General features: G+C 47.8%; 1 protein-coding gene across 6 annotated transcripts; it reads left to right on the top strand.

Moving 5' to 3' along the window:
- Positions 1-1,312: 1,312 nt before the first annotated feature.
- On the top strand, positions 1,313-24,429 carry Drc4 (dynein regulatory complex subunit 4). Of its 6 annotated transcripts, none has more exons than XM_090357069.1 (11): positions 1,313-1,504; positions 5,261-5,347; positions 8,040-8,237; positions 8,623-8,829; positions 11,337-11,391; positions 13,399-13,604; positions 14,739-14,906; positions 15,241-15,327; positions 20,319-20,528; positions 23,325-23,390; positions 24,152-24,429. In XM_090357069.1, exons 1-11 carry the CDS (start codon positions 1,502-1,504, stop codon positions 24,299-24,301), a joined length of 1,437 nt encoding a protein of 478 aa, XP_090213195.1. In that variant the 5' UTR covers positions 1,313-1,501; the 3' UTR covers positions 24,302-24,429. The 6 variants fall into 6 exon arrangements, with proteins under 6 accessions (XP_090213195.1, XP_090213196.1, XP_090213197.1 ...); XM_090357070.1 differs by lacking the exon at positions 1,313-1,504 and adding an exon at positions 2,108-2,157; XM_090357071.1 differs by lacking the exon at positions 1,313-1,504 and having other exon boundaries at positions 5,260-5,347; positions 7,982-8,237.
- Positions 24,430-25,613: the final 1,184 nt, after the last annotated feature.

Raw genomic sequence — 25,613 nt, 5'->3', positions numbered from 1 at the left:
TGGCTCTCCCTGGAGGAGGGGTGACATGACACAGAGCCCCAGTCTCCTGGACCGTGGCTCTCCCTGGAGGAGGGGTGACATGACACAGAGCCCGTCTCCTGGACCGTGGCTCTCCCTGGAGGAGGGGTGACATGACACAGAGCCCGTCTCCTGGACCGTGGCTCTCCCTGGAGGAGGGGTGACATGACACAGAGCCCTGTCTCCCTCGGTGAGGGCCCTGGAGTTGGGGCCTCCGGACGCCTCTGCCTGGGCTGGCTTGGCACCGGGGCTCTCCGCCTCAGGGTCTGGAATGCGGGCCAAGCGTGGCCGCTCTGCAGACCGAGTGTGGCTTAGAAGCCACGGAAGGAGGTTCTGGACACTCGCCTGGCCGCCGCGCGGCTTCCTCCGAGGGAGTCAGGCGGCCGCGGGAGGAGCGGGGGGGGGGGGGGGGGGGGGGGGGAGGAGGAGTGGGAGGGCGGGGGGAGCGGGAGGGGCGGGGGGAGCGGGGAGAGCGGGGGGGGCGGGGGGGGAGCGGGAGGGGCGGGGGGGGGAGCGGGGAGAGCGGGAGGGCGGGGGAGCGGGGGAACGGGAGGGGCGGGGGAGCGGGGAGCGGGAGGGCGGGGGGAGCGGGAGGGGCGGGCGGGGGAGCGGGGGAGCTGGGGGGAGCGGGGGGGGGTGGGGGAGGCGGGGGGGTGGGGGAGTCGGGGGGGCGGAGGGGGGCGGGGGGGACGGGGGGAAGCGGGTGGGAGCGGGAGGGGGTGGGGGGAGCGGGGGAACGGGAGGGGCGGGGGGGGCGGGAGGGGCGGGGGGCGGGGGAAGCGGGGGGGGAGGGGGTGGGGAGCGGGAGGGGCGGGCGGGGAGCGGGGGGGGCGGGGGGGGGGAGGGGGTGAGGGGGGAGCTGGGGAGGAGCGCGGGAGCGGGAGGGGTGGGGGAGGCGGGGGGGCGGGCGGGCGGGGGGAGCGGGGGGGTCGGGGGGGAGCGGGAGGGGTGGGGGAGCGGGGGGAACGGGAGGGTCCGGGGGGGGGCGGGGGGGGGCGGGGGTCGGGGGGGAGCGGGAGGGGCGGGGGGAGAGCGGGGGGAGCTGGGGGAGGGGGGGAGGGGAGGGGTGGGGGGAGCGGGAGGGGCGGGCGGGAGAGGGAGGGGCGGGGGGGTGAGTGGGGGGGGAGCTGGGGGGGCGTGGGGGGAGCGGGAGGGGATTGGGGAAGACGGGGGCGACGACGTCAGCGTCCAGGGCAGATCCTCCGCACCCGCGGTCGGCGGCGGCGGCCTGGCCCTGCCTCCACGCCCTCGGCTGCGGTACCTGAGTAAACGAAGTAAACGCCCCCGGGCGGAGCCGGGGAAAGCGAGCGCGGCGCCCCGGCCTCCTCTCGGGCCCGGCCTCCGCGGGCCTCCCCGCGGGCGCAATATCGCGAGACCCTCCGAGACTCGGCGGGGGCGGCGCCCGGTTGCCGGGAGACGGGCGCGGCGCGCTCGGGGCCGGTGCCTTCGCCCGCGGGCCGCCGGGGTTCGCGTCGCCGGCGTCATGGTGAGGCGGGGCAGGGCTCCCGGGTGTGGGGTCCGTGTAAAGCCGTTGGTTCACAGACGGGAGGAGCGGGGCGGCCCCTCCAGTCTCGTGTGCTCGGAGACCCCCGAGCGGAGGCGAGGCCCGGCGCTCCGCCGCCCGGGTCCCCGCGGGGCTCTCCGAGGGCCGCGGAGCCAGACCAGGCCGGGGCCCGACTCGCACAGGCCGTGCTGCGGGCCGAGGCCTGCCGGGTCGCGGGGACCTCGGGTCTGACTCTGCACCCTGAGGGAGGCGGCGCACCGAGGGTGGGGGGCCGTCCTGGGACCCCCGGGTCTCCTGGTGCGCTCGGCACCGCCGTGGAGTGGGGGACCGCGGCGTGGTCACAGAGCGGCGGCCCGGGTGCGCTCGGCACCGCCGTGGAGTGGGGGACCGCGGCGTGGTCACAGAGCGGCGGCCCGGGTGCGCTCGGCACCGCCGTGGAGTGCGGGGACCGCGGCGTGGTCACAGAGCGGCGGCCCGGGTGCGCTCGGCACCGCCGTCGCCGTGGAGTGCGGGGACCGCGGCGTGGTCACAGAGCGGCGGCCCGGGTGCGCTCGGCACCGCCGTGGAGTGCGGGGACCGCGGCGTGGTCACAGAGCGGCGCCGGAGTGGAGAGCTTCCGAGCAGAGCTTTAGCAGGTCTTCCTCCTGCGCCTTTCCGGCGGCGAGGCCTTCCTCTTTTAGTGACCGAATTTCTGATCAGCTGTGCTCTACTCCTCAAGGGAAGAGTAAGGGGTTGGTCTGCAAAAGAAGCAGCCAGGTCCCTTCAGTTGGCTGGAAATCTCCCAATACTAAGGGGTGCTCAGTCTTCTTCCAAGGCCCTAGGACCTTCCATTGAGGTTCCCTTGTCGTTGTACAACTAGAAAAGCAGTTTGTTACTAGAAAGCAGTTTATTAGGAGTTCAGTTTACGGTGGTTGGGTCTTTTGAAAACTGACTGGGAGAGTAATAAAACATTTAAATATATGTTTATCACTAGCTTGTGGAAAATAGGCAGTTTTTCCCCCTTCTTTTTTTTTTTTGCCAGTCTGGACTTGAGCTCAGGGCCTGAGCACTGTCCTTGGGCTTTCTCAAGGCCAGAGCTCTACCACTTGAGCCTCAGCACCACTTCTGGCTTTTTTCTACGTATGTGGTACCAAGGAATCGAACCCGGGTCTTCATGCATGCTAGGCAAGCACTTTAACCACTAGGCCAAACTCCCCGCCCTACCCTTCTCTTTTTTACTTGCTCTCCTCTTCTCCTTTCTCTCCTTCCTTCCTTTCTTCCCTCCTTCCTTTCATTTCCCCCATCCTCCCCCTCCCCCTCCTCCCCCTGCCTCTCCCCCCTCCTCCTCCAGCAAGGTCTTGCCACACTGCTCATGCTGGCTTTGAACTCTTGGGCTCCAGTGGTCTTCAAGCCATAGCCTCCCAAGTAGCAGGGACTATAGGCGTACATCATTGCACCTGGCTCATTTTCTTCTTTAATCTTATGTTTTCAAGCATTTTCTTGTAAAATTGGTAATTACATATATATATATATATATATATATTTTTTTTTTTTTTTTGCTAGTCCTAGGTCTTGAACTCAGGGCCTGGGCATTGGCCTTGAGCTTTTTTTTTTCTCAAGGCTAGCACTCTACCACGTGAGCCACAGCACCACTTCTGGCTTTTTCTGTGTATGTGTTACAGAGGAATTGAACCCAGGGCTTTGTACATGCTAGGCAAGCACTCTACCTTTAGGCCACTCTTCTGGCCCAATTATAAAAATTTTATAGAGATATGTAGAACATAAAATTATAGGCTGGGCGCCGGGAGTTTGGCCTAGTGATAGAGTGCTTGCCTTGCATGCACGAAGACCTGGGTTCGATTCCTCGGTACCACATACATAGAAAAAAAGCTGGAACTGGTGCTGAGGTTCAAGTGGTAGAGCTCTAGCCTTGAGAAAGTCCAAGGACAGTGCTCAGGCCCTGAGCCCAAGCCCAGGACTGGCAAAAAAAAAAAAATTATAGGCTGGCTGAGTACTAGTGGCTTAGGCCTTTAATCCTAGCTACTCAGGAGGCTGAGATGTGAGGATCACAGTTCAAAGTCAGCCTGGGCAGGAAAGTCTGTGAGATTCATTTCTAGTTAACAACCAGTAAAACAGAAGTGAAGCTGTGGCTCAAAGTGAAAGAGCACTAGCCTTGAGCAAAAGAGCTCAGGGATAGCACACAGGCCCTGAGTTCAAGCCCCATGACTGATACAAAGTAAAAACAAACGTCAACTTCCCCTCCACAAGAAAAACAACATAGACTGGAGAGAGTTGGGAATTGCTAAGGCAGATGGATAGTTTGGAATGTAGATATCTATTTGAATGGCTTAAGGAAGTGAGTAGGACATAAAAATTCTCTCAACCTAATCAAAGCTGTTAAAGTGAAGCTGGACTCCAAGAACAGTATAATCTAGTAACCCATTTATGGAGTACCCACAATGGGTGCCGCTTGCTCAATCTTTCTTGATAGGGTTTTCTGAAGGGGGTTTTATTTTTGAGAAAGGAGGCCTTACGTTGTCAGTACTGATTCTTATAATGGAGTCTTTTCTTCATGCCTTTATTAAACAATTTTGATTGTAGGTCCTTTTATGGTAGGTGCTAAGCATTATAGCCATCATGTTAATTTCAGTAGCGTGTACTGGAGATTCTGCTTTGTGACCCCAAGTAAATTTTGCAATCATACCAAAGAAGTCTTTGTCCTATGCCAAGGAATGAATGGGCTGGGCTTGGGGTGGATTTCTCTTCTCTTCCTAGATACAGATGAGGAGAGAGGGGAGTATTTTTCTGAAAATTCTTGTGTTGTCTCCAAAGGTGTGTTTTTTTTTGTTTTTTATTTTGGTTGGTCATGGGGCTTGAACTCGGGGTCTGTGTGTTGTCCTTGAGCTTTTCTGCTCACGGCTAGTACTCGACTATGTTGAGCCACTGTTCCACTTCTTGTTTTCTGGTAGTCACTTGGAGATAAAAGTCTGACAGACTTTCCTGCCCAGGTTGGCTTCAAACCTTGATCCTCCGATCATGACCTCTTGAATAGCTAGGATTACAGGTGTCAGCCACCAGTGCTCGGCTTTCCATACGTTTTAATGGTGTGTGTGTGTGTGTGTGTGTGTGTCTGTGTCTGTGTCTGTGTCTGTGTCTGTGGTTAAGAATGGGAAAACTCATGGGCCGGGAGTTTGGCCTAGTGGTAGAGTGCTTGCCTAGCATGCTCGAAGACCTGGGTTCAATTCCTCGGCACCACATACATAGAAAAAAGCCGGAAGTCCGGAAGTGGTGCTGAGGCTCAAGTGGTAGAGCTCTAGCCTTGAGAAAGTCTAAGGACAGTGCTCAGGCCCTGAGCTCAAGCCCAGGACTGGCAAAAAAAAAAAAAAAAAAGAATGGGAAAACTCAGGCTGGAAGTGTGGCCTAGTGGTACAGTGCTTGCCTAGTATGCATAAACACCTGGGTTCAATTCCTCGGTACTACATACATAGAAAAAGCTCGAAGTGGTACTGTGGCTCAAGTGGTAAAGCTCTAGCCTTGAGAAAGTCCAAGGACAATGCCCAGGCTCTGGGTTCAAGCCCCAGAACTGGACAAAAAAAGGGAAAACTTAGAACAATACTCCATGGGGATCAAGAGGACAATACTCCAATGGGGGTAGAGCCATTTGCTCTCAAATACTCAAAGGAGCCAGTGAAAGCCAGTCAAGAATTGGAAGCCATTAGGCAGAATAGCCTTTACTTAATAATTGTTTTTTACATAAAGGCACCCAAAAAGAAAGGGAAGAAAGGCAAAGCCAAAGGCACTCCTGTCGTTGATGGACTTGCTCCGGGGGATATGAACAAGGAACAGGTACGCAGAACCTATGTTGTTCAATCTTAGTATGGGGCGAGCCGTACGTGGGCAATGCACAAAGCAAGGGCTGGTCACTGTGGACTGTACATTTGAGGCACAGACTTGGAAGCCTACAGAATCTGGCAGGAGAGCTGGGATTAAGGGAGATCTGGAGGCTTACACCCCTATAGAACACTGCTGCCATCAGTTCATGATGTGGTTGCCCTGTTTGCACTGGACTCCAGTGCTCTTTCTTCTCTGAGTTTTCAGGAGAAGTTAGAAATTGGGATATTTATAAGAAGTCTCAGTATCTCCCGGTGGCAGATTAACACCATGTAAACGAAATAGAACATGAACCCTGTTTTTAATGAATGTCCATGATGGAAAGATGTTGATTGTTTTGCTGAGGTACTGGTCAGGTTCTGATGAGCTCCTGGAGGGAACACATCTGCCCAGTGTTCTCAGCTCAGAGCCCTTTGTCTGGTTGTTTTATCTGTCAAGGGAAGTGAGATCCCCCAAGAAAGATAGAATCCTGTCCTACTTTTCTCTGTAACCTACTTCCAGAGTTGCAATTGGCCTTAGCTTTGGATCAAAGTCTGTTGAGTGTTAGGAGTCTCTCTCTCTCTCTCTCTCTCTGGTCCTGGGGCTTGGAACTCAGGACCTGGGCACTTCCCCTGAGCCTTTTCACTCAAAGCTCTATCACTTGAGCCACATCTCTGGCTTGGAACTCAGGACCTGGGCACTTCCCCTGAGCCTTTTCACTCAAAGCTCTATCACTTGAGCCACATCTCTGGCTTGGAACTCAGGACCTGGGCACTTCCCCTGAGCCTTTTCACTCAAAGCTCTATCACTTGAGCCACATCTCTGGCTTGGAACTCAGGACCTGGGCACTTCCCCTGAGCCTTTTCACTCAAAGCTCTATCACTTGAGCCACATCTCTGGCTTGGAACTCAGGACCTGGGCACTTCCCCTGAGCCTTTTCACTCAAAGCTCTATCACTTGAGCCACATCTCTGGCTTTTTTCCCCCCAGTCCTGGGCTGAACTTGGGACTTGGGCATTGTCCCTGAGCTTTTTTGCTGAAGGCTAGTGTTCTGCCACTTGAGCCACAGCTCCACTTCTGGCTTTTTTGGTGGTTAATAGATGAGTCCTGCAGACTTTCCTGCCTGGGCTGGCTTTGGACCATGATCCTCATATCTCAGCCTCCTGAGTAGCTTGGATTATAGGTGTGAGCCACTGGTTCCTGCTGTGAAATTTCTATTTTCAAGTTGCTTTTTTTTTTGTCAGTCCTGGGGCTTGAACTCAGATCCTGAGCACTGTCCTTGGGCTTTTTCCTCAAGGCTAGCGCTCTACCACTTGAGCCACAGCATCACATCTGGCTTTTCTGTGTATGTGGTACTGAGGAATCAAACCTAGGTCTTTGTGCATGCTAGGCAAGCACTCTACCACTAGGTCAAACTCCTGGACCCTAATTTGGAATTTTGTTGAAATGTTTATATCCCAATATACCATGTCCATATTTTGGATCATATAATGTTTCTTCTAGTTGATACAGTCTTATTTTTTTCTACTAAATTCCTGTTTAAATTGTCCTAGATTATTTCCTATTTAGTTTTTTTTCCACTTACAATAATGGTGAGACTATTATCTATGAGTAAAAAAGTTTTTTGTTTTTTTTTTTCTTGTAGGGATTGATCTCAGGGCCTGAGTTTTGGTGCTCAAGGCTAGCACTGTAACATTGAGTCACAGTGTTACTTGTGGTTTTTTAGTGTTTAATTGGACATGAGAGTCCCATGGACTTTCCTGCCCAGGCTGGCTTCAAGCCACAATTCTCAGATCTCAGCCTTCTGAGAAGCTAGGATTACAGGTGGGAGCCACCAGCACCAGGCTCATGTTTCTTTTTGAATATGTACCGGTACCAGGGTTTGGATTTAGGGCTTCGCTGTCTCACTGGACTGTATTACTCATGTCTGGCACTGAATTCTAGCATTTGGATAGTTTATAAGAAAATGGAATCTCACAAACTTGTCTACCCAGGCTGGCTTTGAATGGCAGTCCACTGGGTCTCATCCTCCTGCATAGCTGGATTACTGGCATGAGCTACTAACATGTAGCTCTGTGTTTCTTTTGAGAAATATCTGTAGTATAAATTGGGAGGATAATATCTGGGTACTGATGGCTCATGCTTATATTCCAAGCTACTCAGGAGACTGAGATCTGAATTGTGAATCATATCCAGTACAGGCATTGAAATTGGTTAGATTCTTATCTCTAATTAACCACCAAGAAGCTGGGCTCAGAACTGTGACTCAAGTGGTAGATCACCAGCCTTGAACAGAAAGCCAATTGAGAGCAAAAGGCCCTGCATTCAAGCCCCAGTACAAAAAAACCCAAACAAACCAAAAAAAAAACAAAAAAAACACAAACAAAAAAAAACCCCACATATACCAGCACAAAAAATAAGTACATAAACAATTTCCTGAGAATTAAGATATAATTGTTCTATGATTATTGTCTAGATTTAAGAGAATTCTGAGGTTTGCTGAATGTATACTGTCCCTGGAGCCTTTCTCACATTTAACTTTTAACTTTTTACTTTTAGCTCTTATTTTGTGGTCCCTCCCTCTCTTCCTTGCTTCTCTTTGCCAAGACAGCCCAGGTGTTAGATGAGCTCCTGATGGGTGATTGACCTGATGCCCTGTGCCTGGTCAGGTGGAGGAGCATGTCAACCGCATTCGGGAGGAGCTGGACCGAGAGCGAGAGGAGCGCAACTACTTCCAGCTGGAGAGGGACAAAATCCATACCTTTTGGGAGATCACAAGGAGGCAGCTGGAGGAGAAGAAGGCCGAGCTTCGAAACAAAGACCGGGAGATGGAAGAGGCAGAGGAGAGGCACCAGGTGGAGATCAAGGTAAGTGGGGCTGGCCTGCCCTTTTTTTTTTTTTTTCTAGGGTCATCCTGCAACAGCACAGAAATAGCACATGATGGTGGGGTGGGGATGATTTCTTTCCTTGTTTTGGGATCACAGCCCTTTGTACCCTTTATGCTGGATGCGATTGTTCTAAAGGAGCCTGATGGAAAGAAGTTTCACTGAAACTCCTGGGGCAGGAGAGACCTCTCAGGCCCTCCATGTTTGAATCTCAGCCTCCATAATATGACTGGAGCATGGGGCTCTGAGGTCAGGCTGACTTCCTCGCAACCTGACTGCCATTTAGCTCCAGGCGAGCCGGGCATGTGTCTCCTCCTATGTACCTCGGGTGTGCGTGTAAGAGGTGGTGCTTTCCACTGCCCTGTAGGTGTACAAGCAGAAGGTGAAGCACCTGCTGTATGAGCACCAGAACAACCTCACTGAGTTGAAGGCAGAGGGCACTGTAGTCATGAAGCTGGCCCAGAAGGAGCACCGTACGCAGGAGGGTGCACTGCGCAAGGATATGCGTGCACTAAAGGTGGAGCTCAAGGAGCAGGAACTGGCCAATGAAGTTGTGGTGAAGAATCTCCGGCTGGTAAGTGTAGAGAGGGGACTCAGGTTGACAGACCATGAGCGCATAAGGCTAGCCTCCTGATTATTTAACTGCTAGGAATTCACCACCATGCAAAGTTACATTTTTGTTGTTGTTGTTGTTGTTTGTGTTTTTTCCAGTTCTGGGGCTTGAACTCAGGCACTGTCCTTGAGCTTTCTCAAGACTAGTGCTCTACCACTTGAGCCATAGCACCAGTTTTGGCTTTTTTGTGTATGTGCTATCAAGGAATTGAAGCCAGGGCTTCATACATGCTGGGCAAGTACCTACCACTAGGCTACACTCTAGTCCTTGGTCTGTAACTTTTTTTTTTTTTTTTTTTTTTTTTACAAAGATTCCAGGAACATTTCGTTGAGATGGGAACATTTTGGCAAAGCTGGAAGAAAGTAGGTGATCAGGTGAGGCAGAATAGACCAGAAGAATAGCCGTTGGAACTTCCCATTGGAAGAAGCAAGAAATGAGGAGGCTGTAGGAGCAAGGAGGAAAGAGGCTGATGGGATGGGTCAGAGCTTGCCAACTTAGAAACCACTGTGAGGAGGACTTCGACCAGAACCAGTTGGGAGCCTTCTGAGAATTTAGGAGGAAGGATATTTCTTCTGATTTTAGTTTCAAAGGTTCTTTCTAGCTGATAAACATTTGCCTCAGGCCTGGAAGCAGTTCACCTTTAGCTGTCTGAAGATAAAACTTAGTGGCATTGTAGACTGCAGTGAAATATGAGGGTGCTGAGGTCTCCAGCTTATCTAGTCTTTTCTGAAAAGCATAACATGGCTAGTTTCAAATTAATTCAGTGATAGGAGGCGGTCTGCTTAATGTAAGGCTTGGGTATGGTGTTGTTACCTGATCAAAGTATTCCATTGAGCATTCCCTAAAAATAATTAAAAGTTTATTCAAAAATTTAAATATAGGGGCCAGGAATTTGGCCTAGTGGTAGAGTGCTTGCCTAGCATGTACAAAGACCCAGGTTTGATTCCTCTGTACCACATACACAGAAAAATCTGGGAATGGTGCTGTGGCTCAAGTAGTAGAGCGTTAGCCTTGAGAAGCCCAAGGACAGCGCTCAGGCCCTGAGTTCAAGCTCCAGGACTGGCAAAATTTTTTTTAATCTATAGCTGCTTATTAAAAAGTGTGTATGTGTGCGCATGCTGGTCCTGGGGCTTGAACTCAGAGCCTAGGTGCTGTTGCTAAGCTGCTTTTGCTCAAGGCTAGTGCTCTACCACTTGAATCAGAGTTTTGCTTTTAAGGGGGTAGTTTATGGTAGATAGTGTCACAGAGCCAGGCACTGGTGGCTGATGCCTGTAATCCTAGCTACTCAGAAGGCTAATATCTGAAGATCATGGTTTGAAGGCAGTCTGGGCAGGAAAGTCCATGAGACTCTTATCTCCAATAAACTACTCAAAAAAGCTATAATTGGCAATGTGGCTCAAGTGGTAGAGCAGTAGCCTTGAGTACATAGAGGCTCAGGGACAGTGCATAGTCCCTGAGTTCAAACTCCAGGACTGACAAAAAAAAGAGAAAGAAACCAAAGACTCTTACAGACTTTCTTTTCCTTTCCTTTCCTTCCCCTTCCCCTTCCCTTTCCTTCCTTCCTTCCTTCCTTCCTTCCTTCCTTCCTTCCTTCCTTCCTTCCTTTCTTTCTTCCTTTCTTCCATCCATCCTTCCTTTCCTTTCCTTTCCTTTTTTTCTTTTTACCAGTCCTGGGGCTTGAACTCTGGGCCTCAGCATTGTCCTTGGGTTTTCTCAAGGCTAGAACTCTACCACTTGAGTCACAGTACCACTTTTGGCTTTTTTCTTTTCTCTCTCTTTTTTTTTTTTTTTTTTTGCCAATCCTGGGCTTGGGCTCAGGGCCTGAATACTGTCCTTGGGTTTTTCTCAATGTTAGAGCTCCACCACTTGAGCCACAGCATCATTTCTGGTTGATTTCTATGTATATGGTACTAAGGAGTCAAAATTGGGTATTCAGCATGCTAGGCAAGCACTCTACCACTAGGCTAAACTCCTGGCCTCTTTACTTTTTCCCACAAATTTTATTGACCAGGTTAATTTCAAACTGTGATCCTCATCTGAGCCTCTTGAGTAGCTAGGATTGTAGTCATGAGCCACTGGCACCAAGCTCAATTAAAATAATTGTTGAAAGCTGCTCTGAGCAACAGTAAGGTAGGTTATGAGGTTAGTAGAGAAAGCCATATCTCTGTAGGGAAGACTGAGTATGGAAACCTAGCTAAGTTCAGTGCTCTTGTCTATTAATGTCTCTCAGGCTTAGAAATAACCTCAGTGAGGGAAGTATGTTATGAATGTAGCGGTTACCAAAGCTATGTTACTGTGGACACATTCCATGAACTTGGAAGAGAGGAAATCAAGCAACCAGCCATAACAGCATGGTGTCAACTGAGCTGAGTTTTTCCACAATGGTGAGGAATTGTTTTGACTGAAGAGGAGTGAGAAAGGTGTATTCAGTCTTCCTATGTAGTAATGTACCACTCTTACCTGTGCAGAAACATGCTGAGGAGATCACCAAGTTGCGGAATGACTTTGAGAGGCAAGTTCGAGGTCAGTCTCCTTCCCTTCCCCTAACCTGTCCTCCTCCTCCTCTCCCACTGTCCCCCTCCTCCTCCCCATCTCCCCTTTCTCTGGTCATGGGACTTGAACTCTGGCCTGGGCATTGTCCCTGAGCTCTTCAGCTCAAGGCTATTACCCTACTCCTTGAGCCACAGTGCCACTTCTGGTTTTCTGGTGGTTAACTGGAGATAAGAGTCTCATGGCCTTTTAGTGCCTGGGCTGGCTTTGAACCGAGATCCTCAGATCTCAGCCTCCTGAATAGCTATGCCCTGTAGCTTTTTCACTCACCATGCTAGTATTGAATCACTTGAGCCACAGATGTTACTTATTTGGAGATAAGAATCTCTCAGCACTGAGGCCCAGACTTCAAGCCCCATGACCCACCAAAAAGATAAAGAATCTCTTAGATTTGTCTGCCCAGGTGACTTCGAACTTTGATCCTCAGATATCAGCCTCCTGAGTAGCTAGAGAATGTTTCAGGACAACATCTTAAGTCCCGAGTTCAAGCCCCAGATCTGGCAACAACTGAAGTATTTAAAAACAACAAAATAACCTGTAAATACAGTCCAGAACACTGACTAGAGTCAGTAAAAAGACTGTGTGGGCAAGGTTTGCCAAACTCCAGGTGAAGTAAAGGTGCAGATTTTCTGCTTATCATCACAGGTGATGTATTTAGCACACAATTCTTTTTTGTTATTGACCAGTGTAACCAATCAGTACCTGGACTGGAACTTCTAACACTGTCAGCTACTCTCAGTGGATACTAACCAAGGCCTATGTGCCTAACCTGCTACAGATTGCAGGGCTTAATACTAAACCAGATGGATTCTGACACTGGATCCTTCTCTAGTCAGGAGCTATGGAGAAGAATATTGTAAGAATGCTGCTCACAACACTGAATAAGAACTGCCTGCTGTTAACTGTGGATTTTAGAAAGGGGGCATATGGGCTTTTTTGGGGGTGGTGGTGTCATTGGGCTTGAACTCTAGGCCTGGGCACTGTCTCTGAGCTCTTTAGATCAAGGCTACTGCCCTACTTTCTGTTTTCTATAGATTAATTGGAGATAAGAGTCTCATAGAACCTTGATCATCAGATCGCAGCCTCCTGAGTAGCTAGAATTACAGGTGTGAGCCACCGCGCCTGGCTTTTTTTTGGGGGGGGGGGAGAATGTGTTGTTTTTTTTTTTTTTTTCTTTTTTTCTTTTTTTCGGTCGTAGAGCTTGAACTCAACACTGTCCCTGAGGTCTTTGGCTCAGGGCTACCACCCTATCCCTTGAGTCACAGTGCCACTTCTGTTTTTCTGGTGATTAATTGGAGATAAGAGTCTCATAGAGTTTAGTGCCCTGGCTAGCTTTGAACTACAATCCTCATATCTCAGCCTCCCGAGTAGGTAGGATTACAGGCGTGAGTCACCATACCTGGGTTTTTGTTTGATTTAGTGTTGCTGGTACTGGGGCTTGAACTCAGGGCCTCTGCTCTTGTTTGGCTTTTTCACTCATGGGTAGCACTCTATCACTTGAGCTATATAGATCGCCCTCTGGCTTTTTGGTTGTTAACCTGGGCTGGCTTTAAAACAAGATCCTCAGATTTCAGCTTTCCTAGTAGCTAAGACCTACAGGCGTGAGTCATTATTGCCCATCTGTATTTATTTTTTCATTTGCTTTACATTATTTTTTCCATCTTGGATAGTTCTGAGGTTTTAACTCAAGAGTTCACACTTGCTAGGCAGGTGCTTTAACACTTGAGACATATCCCCAACGCTTTTTTGCTTTAGTTATTTTGTAGGTAGGTCTCACCCCACCTGGGGTGGGCCTCTGATAGGGTTTTTCCTTTCTGTGGCTTCTTCCTAGCTTGAATTACAGGTATACTTTTCCATATCTAGCTTATTGACTGAGAGGAGATCTTGAAAACATTTTTTTGCCCAGGTTGTCCTTTCACTAAGATCTATCCTGAGTAGCTGGTCCTTTGCCAAGCTGCTGTGTATGCTTTCGCCTTTCAGAAATTGAGGCCAAGTATGATAAGAAGATGAAGATGCTGAGAGATGAGCTTGACCTACGGAGAAAGACTGAAATCCATGAAGTGGAAGAGAGGAAGAATGGCCAGATCAATACATTGATGCATCGTCATGAGGAGGCTTTCACTGACATCAAGAACTACTACAATGATATCACACTCAACAACCTGGCCCTCATCAACTCCCTCAAGGTTCTGACATGGGCCAGGAGACATACTCTATCTGCCCTAAAATGTCTAGAGAGCAGAGGGGATGCAGTCAAAGCCCTAAACCCTGTCAGACCTAACTCTGTTTCGTAGAAATAAAGTTCATTGCCCCTCTACTATTACTTAAAATTCATAAACCATGATGCTTTCCTAACTGTAATTTAGTGGAGTAGATGCTAATGTCAAGGGTATTTTGATGTGTGCACACCCAGGAAGAACTGCAGTGGATGCCGTGTGGTGCCTATATGTGTAATTGAACACAATCAGGGTGTTTCCCTAACTGTACTGAAGAGGGGAAGATATAACCTAGAAGGCACTCTGACATGTGCACTCCCAGGCAGAACTGTAGTAGGCACTGCATGGTCCCAGTGTATCTGCAGTGGGTAGTTGTTAGTTAGTAGTCCTCAGTGCTGTAAGTGGCAGGGTTTCCTACAGGGGAGAGTGGCTTTTGATGCAATCTTTTTTTTTTTTTTTCCAGTCCTGGGGCTTGAACTCAGGGCCTGAGCATTATTCTTGGGCTTTCCTTAAGACTAGCACTCTACTACTGGAGGAGCCACAGAACCACTTCTGGCTTTTCTATATATGTAGTACCAAGGACTCAAGCCCTGGTCTTCATGCATTCTAGGCAAAAACTCTACCCCTAGGCCAAACTCCTGGCCCCAATTTGATGCATTTTTTTTTCCGCTTGATGCAGTCTTGAACAGAAAATTCAGAATGAATTAAAACTATAAAAATACTGTCAGCTAAGTGATAGTGGCTCATACCTGTAATCCAAACTACTCAGAAGGTTGAGATATGAGGATTGTGGTTTGAAGCCAGTGTGGTCAGGAAACTTTGTAAGACTCTTATTACTGGTTAACCCCCACACACATACACTCAAGAGCCAGAAGTGATACTGTGTCTGAGGTGGTAGCACAGTAGCCTTGAACAAAAAGCCCAAGGATAGCACCCAAGGATAGTTCAAGCCCTAGCACTAGTAGACACATAAAAAATACTGTCTTTATGTACAAGAAGTCTAGATCTTTAGCATACTTTGCTGGCAGGACCCATTTGTAGTCTGATGGTTACCAGGGTTTGCCCTCAGGCTGAGCCTCTGCTATACTTGCATTGTAATGGCAGGAGCAGATGGAGGACATGCGGAAGAAGGAAGAGCACCTAGAGAGGGAGATGGCAGAGGTGTCTTTGCAGAATAAGCGCCTGGCAGAGCCTCTCCAAAAGGCACGAGAGGAAATGAACGAGATGCAGAGGAAGCTTGGGAACTATGAAAGGGATAAACAGATCCTGGTTGTGAGTTCCTTGTTAAATTCCTCTGTAATACACTCTTCTTGGTCTCATGAAAAAAGGGTCTGAGTGAGCATGGACCATCCTTTAGAAAGGGAGATCTGGGAATCTGGACCCTCTATTTCTTCTGGGGCTGTTAATTGGGTAGTAGGAGACAAGACCCTAGCTTTCCATGTATTCATATACTTCTGTGTAGCTGAGTAGGCCCCACTGGGGTCTCTGGTATAACTCCTAGGCATTCTTCCCAGTATCTTTCTGGCCTTGCAATCTACCATAAGCCTGTTACATATGGTATGTGGAGTCCTGAGTTCTTTCTGAGCCTCTTCCTATTTTCTTGCAGTGTACTAAAGCACGTTTGAAGGTTTCTGAGAAAGATCTGAAAGACCTGCAGTGGGAGCATGAGGTGCTAGAGCAGAGGTTCATTAAGGTGAGCAGTATGGATATGGTATAGATGTATAGATACTGTGTCTTTAGGTTTGGGTCCACCTTCTTGGTGGACCTTGTAGCATTTTATTTTATTTTTTTTTGCTAGTCCTGGGGCTTGAACTCAGTTCTTGGGTTTTTTCAAGTACTGAGGTTTTTTGTTTTTTTTTTTTGTCGTCAGTCCTGGGGGCTTGAACATAGGGACTGGGCACTGTCCTTGGTCACTGTCCTTGCTCAAGGCTAGCACTCGACCACTTGAGCCACAATACTACTTCCAGCTTTTTCTGTGTATGTGGTACCAAGGAATCGAACCCAGGGCTTCGTACATGCTAGGTGAGCACTCAACCACTAGGCTATGCCTTGCAGCATTAAAAAAATTTTTTTTTTTTAAAGAGACAAGGTCTCACTCTTGCCTTTCCTGGTCTTGAAGTTATGGGCATAAGCCAACCTGTCCACTCAGCTCCCTCAGTAGCTGAGAGTGCAAGCACACATGCCAACAGTTTTTTGTTTGTTTGTTTTGTGCCACTCTTGGGGCTTAAACTTAGGTCTTGGGCTCTGTCCTTGATCTTTTTTGCTCAAGACTAGTGCCCTACCACTTGATGCACAGCTTCACTTCCGGCTTTTTGGTGGTTAATTGCAGATAAGAATTCATAAACTACAGGCCGGGAGTTTGGCCTAGTGGTAGAGTGCTTGCCTAACATGCACGAAGACCTGGGTTTGATTCCTTGGTACCACATACACAGAAAAAAACCAGGAAGTGATGCTGAAGCTCAAGTGGTAGAGCTCTAGACTTGAGAAATCCCAAGGACAGTGCTCAGGCCCTGAGTTCAAGCCCAGGACTGGCAAAAAAAAAAAAAAAAAAAAAAGAGTTCATAAATTTTTCTGCCCAGACTGGTTTGGAACCATGATCCTTAGATTTCAGTCTCTTGAGTAACTAGGATCACAGGCATCCAGCTCAACATGTAGATGTTTTTGTTTTTGTTTCTGTTTTGCCAGTCCTGGGGCTTGAACTCAGGGCCAGAGCATTGTCCTTGGGCTTTCTCAAGGCTAGGGCTCTACTATTTGAGCCACAGCACCACTTCCAGCATTGCCCCGAAAGCACTCTTTACATCTGTGTGTGTACTTTTTTTTGTTATTGGCCTATTATCTGCTCATTTGTAAAGATGTTATGAGACCCTTCAATATGACTCAGGGAAAGTCCTCAAAAGAGGAGAGACAGTTTCATGAGATTCCTTCGAGGCTTCTTCCTATGTTCTAGAGTAGATGTAACTTCATACTTTACAAGAGTGGAATACTGACATTTTAATCTCATAGTGTATCCTGGTTGCATATAGAAAGCAGCTTCATTCTTTGTTTGTTTTTGCCTGTCCTGGGCTTGAACTCAGGGCCTGAGCACTGTCCTTGGGCTTTCTCAAGGCTAGTGCTATACCACTTGAGCCATAGTACCACTTCCAGATTTTCAATGTATATAGTACTGAGGAATTGAATTTAGGTCTTTGTGCATGGTATGCAAGCATTCTACTACTAGGCTAAACTCCCGGCCCTAGCTTCATTCTTTTTAACAGCTGCCTGGTACTTATTACATAAATCTCTGATCATTTGTTTAGTTAGTTCCCTTGATGAACAATTTACAGTTCTTTGCTGTTATAAGCATTGAGCCACAATTACCCATTTGGATTTGTCTCTGTCTTTGTGTATCTCTGTGTGAGTCTTTTTTTTTTTTTTTTTTAAGGAAGTGCTGGGGCAGAGAGTTAGTGATTAGTGATCAGAATTCTGATAGTCTGGGGTAGTGGTCGGGGGCGAAGAAAGTTAGTGCTCAGAAATCTGATATTCTGGGGGGGGGAGGTGGGGCTGAAAGACACTTCCTACTCTTCTTTTTTTGCACTGGATACGATACATGTAAGAGGCTTTGTATGGTTGGGTAGATAATGTGTTATTTGTATTTCTGAGATTTCCCATGAATGGTAGAGATACAGGATTCTCCTCTGTCTTGCAAATGCCCTTTCCAACTTCTTCTTTTCGGTTGGTTGTGATCCTTGAACTCTGGGCCTGAGCATTGTCCCTAGCCTTAATCTCAAGATTATCCAAGTCAGGTGCAGTGACTCGACAGTAATCCTAGCTAATCCTAATCTCAGGAGGCTGAGATCTGAGGAGTGAGATTCAAAGCCAGCCTGGGCACTAAAGACAGTGAGACTTTTATCTCCAATTAACTACTAGAAAACTGGAAGTGGTACTGTGGCTCAAGGGGTAGGGAAATAGCCTTGCTCTAAAGAGATCAGGGACAATGCTCAGACCCAAGGGTAGGGCGGTAGACTTGAGCTAAAGAACTCAGGGATAGCACCCAGGCCAGACGAGTTCAAGCCCCATGACCTACCACACACACACACACTTCTATCATTTGAGCCGCATCACTACTTCTGGTTTTTCTGGTGGTCGATTGGAGATAAGAGTCTCATGGACTTTAATGCCCAGGCTGGATCGGAACCGTGATCCTCAGATTTCAGGCTCCTGAGTGGCTAGGATTGCAGGTGTGAGCCACCATACCCGGCTGTGGAGGATGGGGCTTTTTGCTTATGACCCAAGCATTACATCTGTGAACCATAGTCTCTAGAATATAAACACATGCAGACCAACAATGTGATTGGCTTTTGTTCTTCAACGCAGGCTCCTCAGACATATCCTATCCAGATGTCCAATCTATGTTTGCTTTTTAATGCCCCTTTCACCTACAGACTTGTGCAGACAGCCTGACTGGAGCTCAAGGGTTTTTCATATATTTAACTTTGAGTCATATATAAGCCTTTTTCTTTTTGGTGGTTATGAGGCTTAAATTCTGGGCCTGGACACTGCCCCTGAACTTCTTTTGCTCAAGGCGAGTGCTCTGTCACTTGAGCCACAGTACCACTTTTGGCTTTTTTGAGTAGTTTATTGGAAATAAGAGTCTTACAGAGTTTCCTGCCTGGTTTGGCTTTGAAGTGCAATCATCAGATCTCAGCCTCTTGAGTAGCTAGGATTACCGGTGTGAGCCACTAAAGCCCAAACTTCCTGTCATTTTAAGACCAATGTTACTTTGAATGAGTAAAGCAGAGACATACCAGGGTTGCAGTTTGTGTTATCTGCTACATTTTCATTTCACTAGATATACTATCTGTGACTTGACTTAATGATTCATATTTATTACTAAAATCTAGAGGCCAGAAGGCACTGGCAATCTATATGCCTGTTGACAGTGAATTGGATATAAGAAAATCTGCCAAACTGTACAGTACTTGGAGAGGATACCAATAATGTATGCACTTCCTTGGGAAAGTGGTGTAATGTATGCAGGCAAAAGCTTCAGTGTGTTTGGGTATCGTTGTGTACCATTGTAATTTCATCTACTAAGGAGGCATAGATTAGTTAGGCTTTTAGTCTGAGGCCAGCATGAGAAAAAAAGTTAGCAAGACCCCCATCTCAGTAAATAAAGGGGTATGATATATGCCTCATAATCCAGCTACACAGAGGGGACATAAGTAGTTCTGAAGCTAGCACTAGGAAAAAAATTGAGACCTTATTTTCAAAAATAGCTAAAGCAAGTCGGTGGCTCATGCCTGTAATCCTAGCTCCTCAGGAGGCTGATATCTAAGAATCTTGGTTCAAAGACAGTCCAGGCACTAAAGTCTGTGAGACTTTTATCTGCAATTAACCACCAGAAAACCGGAAATGGTGCTATGGCTCCAGGAGTAGAGTGGTAGCCTTGAGCCGAAGAGCTCAGAGACAGTGTCCTGGCCCAGAGTTCAAGCCCCACGAGTGACAAAAAAAAAAAAAAAGGCTAAAGCAAAAAAGGGCTGAGAATATGGCTCAAGTGGTAGAGCTTCTGCCTAGCTAGAATGAGGCCCTGAATTCAAGCCCTCATACTCTAAAAGTGGCAGGGATGGGGAAGCTTCTATGTAATAGTGGGAACCCCACTTCCTTCCTAACAGTATTATATGTTTCTTCTTTGTGCGGAGAATATTCTGGAAAGGGACACACCAAATGATCACCGGGACCTCTGGGAGCTGGGCTGAAAAGGTGTTTACTTTTTACTGGAAAATCCTATTTTTTTCTTAAGTTTTAGCAAGGAATTATTTTTGTTTAACAGGATTAAAGTAGGGAGAAATAAAGGAGAGATAAACATTTCCTGTTCCTTATGGAGGAATTAAAGGAATTAAGAGTTAAGACTTTTTTTTTTTTTTTTTTGCTAGTCCTGGACTTAAACCCAGGGCTTGAGTGCAGTCCTTGGGCTTTCTCAAGGGTAGAGTTCTACCACTTGAGCCCACCGCACCATTTCTGGCTTTTTTCTATGTATGTGGTTCCGAGGAATCGAACCCAGGTCTTTGTGTATGCTAGGCAAGCACTTTACCACTAGTCCAAACTCCCAGCCCGAGTCCCTACTTTTATTTTTATTATATTACATGTTATTAAGGTAAGGAGTAGGAAATGGGGAAGAACAATCTTACTGGTTGACAGGCACTTGATGCATGCTGTAGAGGAGCAGACCTGCGGTGCATATTAACAGCATGCAGTGCCTTCCAAGGCCCCCTGCCGGCTGGCCATGCAATACATTGGGGGATGGGGGATGCATTTCCTCTGTGCCCATAGCTCTAACTGCGTCAAGGCTGGCTATAACTTATCCATGGAGCAGCTATCGGGGTGAGACTGCTCCAGTTCTTACTGGGGCACCCCATTGCTTCCTGGCAGGACTCATACTAATGTCTCATTCATGCCTTTCACTGTGTAGTCAGCTGCCTACCTTCTGTTCTTTGTGCAAAAGGTACATTGCATGTAGTGTGAGCCCGGCAGGCACAGAAATCCTTGTGCGTGGCACATAGACCTGTAAGCTATGAGTATGGCACTAATGTGGCACTAGTATAATTCTGTAGAGTCAGGGGTTCCAGCGGGAGTGAAATGTGGCTTACCCTCTGAGATGTCTCCAGTTGAGAGGCCTGGCCACCTATCTCAACATCATCCCCACAGGTGCAGCAGGAGAGGGATGAGCTCTACCAGAAGTTCACCACAGCCATCCAGGAAGTGCAGCAGAAGACGGGCTTCAAGAATCTGGTGCTGGAACGTAAGCTGTTGACATTGACTGCTGCTGTAGAGAAGAAAGAAGTGCAGTTCAATGAGGTACTGGCAGCCTCCAACCTGGACCCTACAGCCTTGACTCTTGTATCTCGAAAGCTGGAGGTAAGTCCCAGAAGCCTCCCTGGGAGACCATCTGTACTTCTGCCCTAGCATGTGGCCTTAATACTGAGATGTAAGATCTTTCATTGGCTGCAAGTGCAGTCTGTCAGGTGCACCCATGTGTGTAATATTAGTCTGAAACCACAGAGGATTCTGGGCATGGACAACTGGATCTAAGAGAGTCCACTCTGTCAGAGAAGGAACAAAATGCTAGAGAGGGAGCAGGTAGACTGGCTCCTGTTTAGAGAGAGGGTAAGCCAGGCATGGTGGCTCAGGCCTGTAATCCTAGCTATTCAGGAGTCTTAGATCTGAGGATCTCAGCTCAAAGCCAGCCTGGCCACTAAAGACCATGAAACTCTTATCTCCAAGTAACCACTCGAAAATGGGAAGTGGAGCTGTGGCTCAAGGGGTAGGGTGGTAGCCATGAGCTGAAGAGCTCAGGGACAATGCCCAGGCCTAGAGTTCAAGTCCCACAACTGACCAAAAAAAAAAAAAAAAGAGCAGAGGGTGTCAGAGCTTTCAAGAGTCTCATTCAACAAGACTCACTCCTGATGGAGGAGGGTATAGGAGGGTCCATGTTTCTGGCTGAGGAGATTCTGTGTTCACTCACCAAAGGAAAGTAGTGGGTCCTGGACCAGTGGGGAGTAGTGCCTAGAAGACCCAGATTAGATGTGGGATCTCGGGCCTGTGATAGTGAAGCCACACAGGAGGACTTGTTGGTGCTGGTGGCAATGTATAGCCCTGGGATTGGAGGTTCGTCTCTGTCTGGGATCTTCCTATCCCAGGAAGGGTGGGCTGGTTCAAGCTGGATATGTGGCTCAGAACTTCCCTTCCCTTCTCTTCCCTTCCCTTCTCTTCCCTTCCCTTCCCTTCCCTTCCCTTCCCTTCCCTTCCCTCCCCTCGCTTGCTTGCTTTTAAATTTTTTTTGGACCAACATCTCTGGTCATAAAAGAAATGCAAATCAAAACAACGCTAAGATTCCACCTCACTCCAGTTAGAATGGCCAGGATCAGGAAAACTAATAACAACAGATGCTAGAGGGGATGTGGCCAGGAGTGATCACTACTACACTGTTGGTGGGAGTGCAGACTCGTTCAACCACTATGGAAAGCAGTATGGCAGTTCCTCAAAAGGCTAAACATAGAGCTCCCCTATGACCCAGCAATTCCACTACTTGGCATTTACCCAACCATCCAGAAAATAGGGCATACTAAATCCACTAGCACAACAATGTTCATTGCAGCATTAGTCACCATAGCAAAGATATGGAACCAACCTAGATGTCCCTCAGTTGATGAATGGATCCACAAGATGTGGTATTTGTACACAATGGAATTCTATGCTGCTGTCAGAAAAAATGACATCGCCCCATTTGTTAGGAAATGGAAAGACTTAGAAAAAATCATATTAAGTGAAGTAAGCCAGACTCAAAGGAAACTAGGCTCAATGGTTCCCCTCATTTGTCTTAATCAGTAGAAACCTTGGGCTCTCCTAGCAGAGATCTGCAATAGAGCAATACCTTGATACATAAGGCCATATAGTATGAAGCTAATTGAAAGGACCTCCAGGATATTGAAACAAAAGCCATATAATGAATGATTGTTGTCCTTAATGTACTATGTTATCTCTCATCTCTTTTGCTGTCCTGTGGTTATATCATATTGTTACAGTATCTCACTTTGTTATCTAATATATTGGATATATTTGTATTTGGCTATTTGAAATTGGATAGGGAAGGGGGAAAAACCAAGATGGGGGGGTGGGGGGGAGGGCAATGGGGACCAAGACATGTGAAAGGGTATTAATGTATGTGAAGTAACGCACCTTCTATCTGGCAAATATCATGTAACCCTTTTATTAATTACAATAAACAATAAAAAAAAATAAGGTAGTGAAGTTACCTAAAAAAAATAAATAAATAAAATTTTGTTGGAGGGTACTGGTGCTTGAACTCAAGCCATTCTTGTTTGACTTTTCAGGTTATGGCTGGCATTCTACCACTTGAGTTACACCTCTAATTTCAGATTTTTGCTGGTTAATTGGAGATAGAGTCTCTTGGATATTTCTGCCTGATAGGGCTGCCTTCAAATTGTGATCCTCAGGTCTCAGCTTCCTGAGTAGCTAAAATTTATAGATGTGAGTCACTAGCCCTGGCTCCGGTGACTGGACTTTACACTACCAGAGCTGTGCTGCTTTACTTTTTATTTTTCCTGTCGGTCATGGGGCCTGGGGGCTATCCCTGAGCTCTTCAGTTCAAGGCTACCACCCTACCCCTGGGTCTGGGCATTGTCCTTGAGCTCTTCAGTTCAAGGCTGCCACCCTACCCCTGAGCCTAAGTGTTGTCCCTGAGCTCTTCAGCTCAAGGCTACCACCCTACCCTTGAGCAAACCCCACTTCCTATTTTCTAGGGGTTAATTGGCTAATTGGAGATAAGAGGTCCTTTTGTGCCGGGGCTGGCTTTGAACCTTGATCCTCAGATCTCAGCCTCCTGAGTAGCCAGGATGACAGGCGTGAGCCACCACCCAGCTCCTAAGTCAATTTTATAACTGCATCTTCATTTTTGTAGCCTGGAGCTTCTTTATGGAGATGTAGGTAGTACAAGAAAGGCTCATCTCTAGGTTGCTTTTCACCATGCAGCCTCTGCTTGCTGACAATCCTGTATGGATGGATGCTGGAGTCAAGCCAGGCCATTACTCACTGTGCCTTATCAGGACCACTGAGGGAGTCCCTAGACAGTCATTCATCCTATTTTTTTTGGCAGGAAATGAGTCTCAAACTCCCCTTTGCCTTTTTCCTCAGGATGTTCTGGAATCTAAGAACTCTACCATCAAAGACCTACAGTACGAGCTGGCCCGGGTCTGCAAGGTATGAATGTGGCTTTTGTACCCTTCCTTTCTTCTTGCTCTTGGTACCAGGGTGTGAACTTGGGGTTTTGCACTTGCTAACCATGCTCTCCACCACTTCAGCCAGACACCTACCTAGCACAGCCCTTTTTGCTTTATTATTTGTTTTTATTGTTTGTTAGTTGTGGGATTTGAACTCTGGGCCTGGGCATTGCCCCTAAGCTCTTCAGCTCTAGGATACCACCCTACCCCTTGAGCCGCAGAGCCACTTCCAGTTTTCTGGTAGTTGATTAGAGATAAGAGTCTCATAGACTTTAGTGCCTGGGCTGGCTTTAAACTGCAATCCTCAGATCTCAGCCTCCTGAGTAGCTAGGATTACTGGCGTGAGCCACTATGCCCGGCTAATTTTCTTTTAAAGGTCTTGGGTTTAGGCTCGGGGCTGCCTGGACTGTTAATACTAACCCTCCTGTTTATGCTTCCTGTATAGGTAGAATGACAGGCACATATTGCCACACCCAGCTTTGATTGGTTGAGATTTTTTTTTTTTAATTTTTGCTCAGGTTGACTTAAACCACAATTCTTCTAATCTCTGCTTCCCAGGTAGCCAGGGTTATAGGCAAGAATCACTGTGCCTGGCCTGTTTGCTTTATTATTTATGTGTGGTGACAGCTCCACCCTTTTTGTCCTTCTGATGCTACTCTTGGGTGGGTCACAGCATGGTGACCATGATGCCCAGGTCCACATATATCCATCTACCTCCCTGACACTGCTTTTTCCCCACAGGCCCACAACGACCTGTTGCGCACATATGAGGCGAAGCTGCTGGCCTTTGGGATTCCACTGGATAATTTGGGTTTCAAGCCCTTGGAAACAGCTGTAGTTGGGCAGATGCTGGGCCAGGGCCCTGCAGGACTTGTGGGTACCTCAACATAGCTGCATCCCCAGCTGCAACCCATGTTGCTGGCCTGGTACCACTTTCTAGAAGATACCCCTTTTGTATCAATGAGAAAGGTTTTGTTTTGTTGACTTCATCATCAGCAAATGAAGATTTTTCCACATTTCATTTGTGTCTTCTTGCGGAAGAGCCACTTGCAGGGCAGTTGCCAAGAGCTTCTTGGTTTGCCTCCTTTCTTGGTGTGTGTCTATTTTGTCCCATTCCTTTGAGTTTTGCCTCTGCCCTCAGTGTCTTCTTCTCTGAGGGGACTTGAGGCAGCAAGAGCAGAGCTCTAGCTGCACACACATTGTCCCCAGTCCCAGTGAAGGGAGTAGATTTGCATATGTCAGTACTCATTTAGCATTTGAGTTAAAGTTATTCACTGGAAAACACCAGGGCAGCCAGAACCTCACCCAGGAGAGTAGTGACTCAAGTGCTTGTAATGAGCAAAAAACCCACTCTTAAGGTCCATCAGAATGGTGTCCTAGGCTCTAGCTCCCTTGGTAGGTGGTGTAGAACCATGGATTCATCACCAGAGGCACATGGAACTTCTGAGTCTCCAGAAACACCCGAGAAAAACAGAGAAGATACCAGAGGATAGTGACATTGCAGTGAATGGACTACCTGGCCTCAGCAGTCCCTGGAGGAATTCATTAGTCTAGGCAGTGTGGATGGGCCAGCTGGGGCCTAATGGTGCCTGGTGGTGCCCCCAAACCATGCTGTCTCCCCCACTTTGGATCCCTGTTAGCTGAAGAGAGGTCCTTTTGTGTGTTTACTCCCCCACCCTTCAAGTGCTGTGAGGAGAAAATGTAGATAGTCTCGGAACTTTGAATGGTGACTGTTTTCTCTGTGTGTACAGCTGAGTGAAAGACATGCTGGGTGGACCCCCAACAGAATTAGGGGGGGGATTAGGGTTAGGGTTTAGGATTAGGGTTAGGATTGGGTTTGGGGTTAGGGTTGGTATTAGGGTTTGGGGTTATGGTTTAGGGTTAGGGTTACTTTTTATATTAAGGTATGCATTTGGATACTTGTAAGGATAACTGTGGTTTAGAGTATATATCTGGGTCCCTGTTACCATATCTGTTAGTATAGTATGGGTTAGGATATATGTCACGGTATGTGTTTGGTCCATTTCTAGGTGCATGTAGGGTATGTGTTAGAGTACTTGATGGGATTTGTTAGGGTTATGGTATAAAGGTAGGTGATAGGGTATGTGTTTGGGTGCTTGTAAGGATACCTGTGTGGTTTACAGTACTTGCGAGTACATGTTCAAGTGCATGTTGGCGTACATGTTAGAGTAAGGTACATATT

The sequence above is a fragment of the Megascapheus bottae genome, chromosome 24 (genome assembly GCF_031878675.1).
Source record: "Megascapheus bottae isolate mThoBot1 chromosome 24, mThoBot2.hap1, whole genome shotgun sequence".
NCBI lineage: Eukaryota > Metazoa > Chordata > Mammalia > Rodentia > Geomyidae > Megascapheus > Megascapheus bottae.
Note: the sequence above shows the minus strand (reverse complement) of the source record. Positions and strands in the feature narration are given on the sequence as shown.